This window comes from Nicotiana sylvestris, chromosome 3 (assembly GCF_000393655.2).
Source record: "Nicotiana sylvestris chromosome 3, ASM39365v2, whole genome shotgun sequence".
In the NCBI taxonomy this organism is placed as follows: domain Eukaryota; kingdom Viridiplantae; phylum Streptophyta; class Magnoliopsida; order Solanales; family Solanaceae; genus Nicotiana; species Nicotiana sylvestris.
The window spans coordinates 107,985,991-107,994,502 of record NC_091059.1 but is presented as its reverse complement, the minus strand read 5'-3'; the positions used below and the strand labels follow the sequence as shown (position 1 = coordinate 107,994,502).

At 40.4% G+C, this 8,512-nt stretch overlaps 1 protein-coding gene across 1 annotated transcript in view; it reads left to right on the top strand.

Moving 5' to 3' along the window:
• The first annotated feature begins 438 nt into the window (after nucleotides 1–438).
• The window catches only part of LOC138887811 (uncharacterized), a 40,998-nt gene continuing 32,924 nt past the window's right edge, over nucleotides 439–8,512 (top strand). The window contains exons 1-3 of the mRNA XM_070169599.1: nucleotides 439–582; nucleotides 703–987; nucleotides 2,180–2,309. Coding sequence (XP_070025700.1) covers nucleotides 439–582; nucleotides 703–987; nucleotides 2,180–2,309 — 559 coding nt within the window. The remainder of the gene's footprint in view (nucleotides 583–702; nucleotides 988–2,179; nucleotides 2,310–8,512) is intronic.

Genomic DNA, 8,512 nt, shown 5'->3' with positions numbered 1-8,512 from the left:
CCTAGGAGGAGTAGGCACAACATTTGAAGATTGTACTACAAAGGTTGAGGGAGGAGAAGCTTTATGCCAAGTTCTCCAAGTGCGAGTTTTGCCTTAGTTCGGTGGCGTTGTAGGGGCACGTGGTGTCCTGTGAGGGATTAATGTGGATCCAAAAAAGATAGAGGTGGTTCAGAGTTGGCCTAGACCGTCTTCAACTACTAAAATTTAGAGTTTTCTAGGCTTGGCCAGATATTATCGTCGCTTCGTGGAGGGTTTCTCATTCATTGTACTGCCTTTGACCAAGTAGACCCAGATGGGTGTTTCATTCAGGTGGTCAGATGAGTGTGAGGAGAGCTTTCAGAAGCTCAAGACCACCTTGACCATTCTAGTTTTGCCTTCAGCAACGGGTTCTTATGTAGTGTATTGTGATGCTTCTCGGATTAGTATTGGTGTATCATGATGAAAGAGGGTAGAATAAATGCTTATGCTTCACGCCAGTTGAAGCCTCATGAGAAGAACTACCTTGGTCATGATTTGGAGTTGGCAGCCATCGTTCATGCATTGAAGATTTGGAGGCATTATCTCTACGGTGTATCTTGTGAGGTATTTACTTATCATCAGGGTCTCAAGAACTAGTTCAAGCAAAAGGATCTAAATTTGAGGCAGTAAAGATGGTTGGATATACTAAAGAACTATGATATCACCGTTTTGTATCTAGCGAAGGCTAATGTGGTGGTCGATGCCTTGAGTAGGAAGACAGTGAATATGGGTAGCCTTGCATTTATTCTTATAGGTGAGAGACTGTTGGCATCAGATGTTCAGGCCTTCGCCAAACAGTTTGTGAGGTTAGATGTTTCAATGCCTAGTCCAGTTTTAGCTTGTGTGGTTTCTCAGTCTTTCTTATATGATCGCATCAGAGAGCATCAGTATGATCATCCCCATTTGCTTGTCCTTAAGGTCATGATTCAACATAGTGATGCCAAGGATGTTTCTATCGGAGATGATGGGGTATTGCGGATGTAGGGTGGGATTTGTATGCCCAATGTAGATGGGTTAGGTGAGTTGATTCTTGAAGAGGCCTATATTTTGCGGTATTCTATTCATCCGGGTGACACAAAGATATATCAAGACTTGAGGCAGTACTATTGGTGGACGAGGCTGAAGAAACACATAGTGGCATTTGTAGCTCAGTGCTTGAATGTCAGCAGGGCAAGTACGAGCCGCAAAGGCCGGGCGGTTTGCTTTAGAAGATTGAGATTCCAGAGTGAAAATGGAAGCGTATCACCATGTACTTCGTAGTTGGGCTCCCATGGACTTTGAAAAAGTTCGATGCTATTTGGGTGATTTTGCATCGATTAACCAAGTACGTGCATTTCACTCCAGTTGGGACTACCAATTCTTTGGAGCAGTTGGCTAAGATCTATATCCGTAAGATTGTTCTCCTTCATCGTATGTCGATGTCTATCATTTTAGATCGGGGCACACAGTTTACATTGTTGTTTTGGAGAGCAGTGCAGCAAGAGTTGGGCACACGAGTTTAGTTGAGTACAACATTCCACCCTCAGATGGACAGACTGTCTTGTTGCACCATTTAGATATTGGAGGATATGCTACGCGCTTGTGTCATAGATTTTGGGGGTTCTTGGGATCAGTTTATACCGCTTGCAAATTTTCCTACAACAATAGCTACCAATCGATTATTCAGATGGCTCTGTATGAGGTTTTGTATGGGTGATGGTGTCGGTCTCTAGTTGGTTGGTTTGAGCCGGGTAAGGCTAGGCTATTGGCTGCCGACTTAGTCCAGGATGCTTTGGACAAGGTTAAGTTGATTTAGGATCAGCTTCGCATGGCACAGTATAGGCAGAAGAGTTACTCCGATCGAAAGGTTTGTGATGTTGCTTACATGGTGGGAAAGAAGGTATTGCTCAAAGTTTCACTCATGAAGGGTGTTATGAGGTTCGGGAAGAAGGGAAAGTTGAGCCCTCAGTGTATTGGCCTGTTTGAGGTGATTGAGAGGATTGGAGAGATGGCTTACAAGCTTGCATTGCTGCCTAGTCTATCGAGTGTTCATCTAGTGTTTCATGTTTTCATGCTCCGGACGTATTTCGCCGATCTATATTATGTTTTGGACTACAGTACGGTTCATTTAGATGGTGATTTGACTTATGATGTGAAGCCAGTGGCCATTTTGGACCTGTAGGTTCGGAAGTTCAGGTCAAAGAACATAGCGTTAGTGAAGGTGAAGTGGAAAGGATGTTCAGTTGAGGAGGCTACATGGGAGACCAAGCAAGAGATGAAGAGCAGATATCCATACCTATTTGAGACTCCAGGTATGATTCTAGACCCGTTCGAGGACGAATATTTGTTTAAGAGGGGGAGAATGTAACGACCTAATTAGTTGTTTAGAGTATTATAGCCCCATTTCTCCCCCCTCCCCCCAACCCCATTTATTTCTTATATTGTGCTCATTTGTTGTTATGTGACTTGCCGGGGTGGTTGGTTTAGTTCCGGAAGTGTTTCAGAATGAGTTGGGACACTTAGTCCCAAGGTTAGATGCCTAAGTCAAAAAAGTTGACTGGATGTTGAATTGTGTTTAAATGACTCTGGAATGGAGTTTTGTTGGTTCCAATAGCTTTGTATGGTGATTTTGGACTTAGGAGTGTGTCCTGATAATGATTTGGAGGTTCGTAGATGATTTCGGCTTAAATTGGCGAAAGTTGGAAAAATAGAAGTTTGGAGAGTTGAGAGGTTTGACTGAGAATTGACTTTGTGGTCACCGCGCTCAGATTTTGGTTTCGAAAGTTGAAAATGTTCCGTTGTGTCATTTAGGACTTTTGTGCAAAATTTGAGTTTAATCAGAGTAGGTTTGGTGTGATTCAGAATTGGTTTTAGAAGTTGGAAGTTCAATAATTTATTAGGCTTGAATTGGGGTGCAATTAATTTTTTCGATGTTGTTTGATGTGATTTGAGGATTCTACTAAGTTTGATGATGTTTTAGGATGTGTTGGTATGTTTGGAAGGGGTCCTGGGGGCCTCAGGTGAGTTTTGGATTGTTTATGGATTGAGTTTGGCCTTGTTGAGCTGCAGATTTTTCTGGTGTCTGGTTTCCTTATATGCGTTCACAAGAGATGTCTCGTACTCGCGAAGAGTATATGCGAGGCGGGGCAAATTTTTTCTTCACTTTCGCGAAGGTATGGGGAAGTTGAGAATCGCGACCGTAAGAAAGTACTCGCATTCGCGTAGGAGGATAAGGCCCGCTTGGGCACCAAGCTTTAAGTCTTTGTGTTCGTGGTCAAGGGGATGCGTTCACGTCGGCGGAATTCCGTGCAGCATCTCGTTCGCAAGGGAGCCTTCGCGTTCTGGTAAGAGGAGTTTTGGGCAGCTGAGTTTTGTGCTTCGCGAATGCGAGGCACTTTCCGTGTTCGCGAAAGAGAACACCTGGGCAGTAGCTATTTATTTCAATATCGAGGCTTTGAACACATTTTTCATATTTCGAGCTAGAGACCTTGGATTTAGGCGATTCTTGGAGAAATATTCAAAGAGTTGATTGAGGTAAGTAATTCTAACTCGGATTTGGTTGTTATACATGAATCTATCATTGTTTTTACCATTTAATTAGTGTTTTAGGTTGGAAAAACTGGAAAAATTGTAGAAACTTCATAGGCTTTAATTTGAGGATTTGAAGGTTGAGTTGTGATCGGAATTGAGTAATTTTGGTATGATTGGACTCGTGGTTGAATGGATATTCTGATTTTGTTAATTTTGTCAAGTTCCGATATGTGGGACTGGGGTTGACTTTTTGAGTTGATTTTTTTTGACTTTTGTTAATGAACTTAGATTTATCATATGGAATTGATTACTATAGCTTGTGTTAATTGTATCGAGTTGTTTGTGGCTAGATTTGAGTCCTTCGGAGGCCGATTCACGAGGCAAGGTTACTTGTTGGAGTAGAGATTTACACGTTGTGAGGTAAGTAACACTTCTAAACTTGGTTCTTAGGGTATGAATCCATGAATTACATGTTATGTGGTTGGTGTTGAGGTGACGCATATGCTAGGTGATGGACGTGTGAGTGTGCGCCGTAGTAATTGTGACTCAGTCGATTCCATATAACTGTGTAGTCAGATAATCTTGTAATTATTCGTGTACTCTCCATGTCTTAGAGAAATTGAGGTGTGATTCTTGTTAGAAATCATGTTTAGGCTATATGCTAGTATTGTTGGGAACCACAGAGGTTGTTTTGCTGTTGAATTTCTTTCTTAATTTGCAATTATATACTCTGTCTCAGATATCATTTGCATATCATATCTCAGTCTCTGTTGCCATCTATTGATACATCATATCATCATTCTTTGGGCTGATTGTCATGAGATTATTGAGCCCGAGCGACTGATGACTGAGTGAGGACGAAGGCTAGATTGTGAGTGATAATTATGGGATCGGGCTGTACGTCGTAGCATGCTTTATTGATTCATCCCATGACTGGCTTATATTAGTGCTTGGGCAGGATCCTCCCCTCCACAGTCTGACATACCAGCAGTGAGCGCAGGTAACTACTATATGCGAGTGCCGAGCGTGAGAGCCGAGTGATTGGGAGGACTGAGTGACTAGGAGGACTGAAAGACAACTACTCAAAAAATAAGGGCAAACAAGAAAATCAATGAAAGTGTTTAGAAATGTAATTCAATAAAAAAAAGGAGGTTCAATTATTTTAGAAAGAAGGAAGACAATTGTACTTAATTTGTTAAAAGTATTGTGGTGCTTGTAAGAGACTTGAGACACCTTATCCATATGTATCTTACCTGTCCCTGTACGAACACTACAACTGTAATGATCTGGCCGTTAGTTTCATGAATTACAGCCTAATTTTCCCTATTTCTTCTTCTTTATGTGTAGTTCAGCTATATTTCATCGTATCGTGTTAGGTGGTTCTGGTTCGGAGTGGTCTTGGAGTGGAATGAGATACTTAGTCTCTAATTTAGGAGCTTAAGTTGGAAAAGTTAACCGAATGTTTACTTATGCGTAGAAGGTCTCGAATTTGAATTCTGATGGTTTGGATAGCTCCGTTAGGTGATTTTAGACTTAGGTGCATGTTCAGAATGTAATTTGGAGGTCCATGGTATAATTAGGCTTGAATTGGTTAAATTGAAAATTTGGAGTTTCCGGTCGGTAGTGAAAATCTTGATATCGGGTCGGAATGGAATTCCGAAAATTGGAGTAGGTTCGTAGTATCTTTTGTGATGTTTGTGCAAAATTTCAGGTCATACGGAGGTGATTTGATAGGTTTCGACGTTGTTTGTGGAATTTTGAAGTTTCTAAGTTCTTAGGATTGAATCCGAGGGTGATTTGGTGTTTTGGTGTTGTTTTGAGTGATTCGAAGGCTCGACTAAGTTTGAATGGTGTTATGTGACTGGTTTTTATGTTTGGTTGAGGTCCCAAGGGCCTCGGGTTGATTTCTGGAGGTTGACGTATTAAAGATGGGATTTGAGGAAGTGCTAAAGATTTCCTTCAGCTGTCATAACCGCACCTGTAGAGTGGGGACCGCAGGTGTGAGGTCCGCAGAAGCGGTCCTGCAGGTGCGAGTATTAGGCCGCAGATGCGTCTAAGGCCGGATAAGTGAAAACCGCAGATGCGGTTGGTTTGACCGCAGAAACGGTCCCGCTGGCACGAGTAATGGGCCGCAGGTGCGAGTATCCTCAACAGAAACTATTAAAGCCACCCTTCGCGAATTTCTGCCATTTCTTCACCTCTGCTATTTCTTCACCATTTTTGGACGAGTTTGGAGCTTAGGGTTGTGACTTCAAGAAGTAATCAAGGGTTTTCAGTCGGGTAAGCTACTTAAACTTTAATTTTTGTATTTATGACCATTTTTCCATTGTTTAATCATGATATTAGTGAAAATTAGGGAAGAACTTTGGAGGATTTGAGGGACCATTTGAGGTTTGATTTTGATGATTTTGGTATGTATGGACTCGGGAGTTAAATGCGTTTCTAGTTTCTCAATTATTGTTGGATTTCGAGAGCCCCGGGGCCGGATTTGAGCCAAATTCGGGATTTTTTTTAATTTGTTAATTTTCGTATGAGTTTCATTCCTTTAGCACATATTGATGATAATATACTGATTTTGGTTAGATTCAGAGCATTTGAAGGCCGAATCAAGAGGCAAGGGCATTGCGGTCTAGATTTATAGCTTGGTTTGAGGTAAGTAACGCTTCCAAACTTGGTTCTGAGGGTTCGAAACCCCAAACTATGTGTTCTATGATTAATATTGAGGTGACGCAAATGCCAAGTGGCGGGCGTGTGGGCGTGCACTGGGAGAATTGTGGCATGGATCATTCCATGGAGCCGCTAGTGACTCTTTCTTGCTGATATTTGTGTTGTGATGGTGTCATTAAGTTAATGAAATGTAAATCATGCTAATTATCATGTTAGGGCTTTACTCCAATATTGTTGAGACCCGAGTGGTCGTTTCTTGCTTTCATCTTATTAGCTTCATTTATATTATGTACTCACTCTTGTTCATGCATAACATGTCATGTCTCAGTCTCGGTTGTTATTATTTGACACATTATATCATTGTTTCGGGCTAGTTTCATGCCATCATGAGCCTGTATGTGTGAGACTGGAAGGTGATGACATAGAGAGACTGAGAGTCTGATTATGACTGACAGTATGGTGTCGGGCTGCACGCCGCAGTAGAATATTGATCATGCCTTCATTGGCTTGTTATAGCGCTTGGGCTGAAAGAAGCCCCTCCGGAATCTATACACCCCCAGTGAGCACGGATGATATTATTGAGGGATGAATTTCCCTGGGCATGGATTTGTCCGAAGTATTAATACATGGAGATGGATTTCTCCGCAGGGTTGGATTACCCTTGTTTCAAGGTATCGGTTGACTTGAAGTCAGTATTATACATGTTCTGGTATGGATTTCCCTGGGACAAATGGCCATATGCGGTACCGAGTGGTTGATCACATGGTGCATTTTCATACATTTCCGATATTTACATGTAGGGATGTACCGAGTTTTATACTTCACATTGTTCAAATTAGTGTTTTGCTTTAACTGTTGAGTTGAATAATTAAATTGCCAGCATGCCTACTTTACTGTTCTATTTAAATGTGTTATAACTGTTGATACCCAATGTTTCCCATAATATTTTCAAAACTGTGCCTTGACATCAACTAGTATTTTTCATACAATTTATGTATTTTTAAAATATTTTAATTAACTTTTCCCAGTATTTTGTTTATAAAACAATCGCTAATTGTATCACAAATAGTTTTATAATAATTATGTGCCTTACTTTTATCATTTGCATTTGTACTAAGTTTCAATTATTGCATAAATAGCCACATTTGTATTTTTAAGACGCAATTGTAATTACTTTGCAATTATAGCCATGCATGCATTATTACATTATTTTACCAGAAAATAGCCTTTTATAGTTTTTAAATATTAATTAATTATTTTAAAATACTTTCAGGCATGAAAATCATTTTAAAATATTTTCAAGCATGAAAATCATTTTTACAATCTATTAGTTATTTTAAAAATTATTTTATCAATTAAATGAGTATTTAATAAATGGCCCTCTTATTTTCGGATTTAGTCTAATTAGCTAGCCTAATTTCAACCCCTTACCCACTTGGACCAACCGAAATATCCTTATCAGGCAGCCTAGAGACCTTAAGCCCAAACCATTTATCTACCCGACCAAGTTCTTGTTAAATCCTGGTCGTTGATCATTTTTTATCAATGGCCCATATCCTCCCTATCATAATTAAACCCTAATGACCCCCCCCCCCCAAACCTCTCATTTCCTCTCCTCTCACCGCTGTCACTCACGTCTCCTCCTCTCAAATGCTCTCCAATCTTAACCCTAATTCGCCCTCATCGTCATTCATCTACTGCCATTCATGGTAGTTTCTCACCACCACCAGGCCTCTAATGGCCTCTCCTATGCTGGTACCGCCATCTCTAAGGTTCTCGAGGGACCACGGTCAGTCCGCTTACACCTGTGGGCCTTTCTTGCCTTTTTCACGCTGTTCTGGTTTGATTTCGAGTAAGATCTTCCTATTTCTCCTTAAACCTATGGATTTCTAAGCCTACTTCTTCATCTCTGTGTTATTTTTTCTCAAAACCCTAATTCCGTCCTTTGAACTTCCTAGATCTGTGTAAGATCTGAGATGGATTGAACCTTTTTCAGATGAGTTTTAAAAAAATCTTCCGATTTTCGAGTGGTTTTTCATTTTCCTAAACTAAGGTTTCTTGAAAATCTGTTTCTTCAAAATGTTTTGCCAATTTTATGTATTTAATCTTCTATTCTCATGTGTTTTGACAGATTTTGTTGAATCTGTTTCAACCGTAATTAGTTTATGCTAAAACCCTAATTTTTTTGACACTTTGCTCGGATTCTGAGCTTATCCGGGTTACTTGTGCTTCGATTTCATTCTATGCTTTGGTTTATGTGATTTTTCTTTAGCTTAATACGATGTCCTGTGATTTTTACCCTAATGTGCCGCTATTA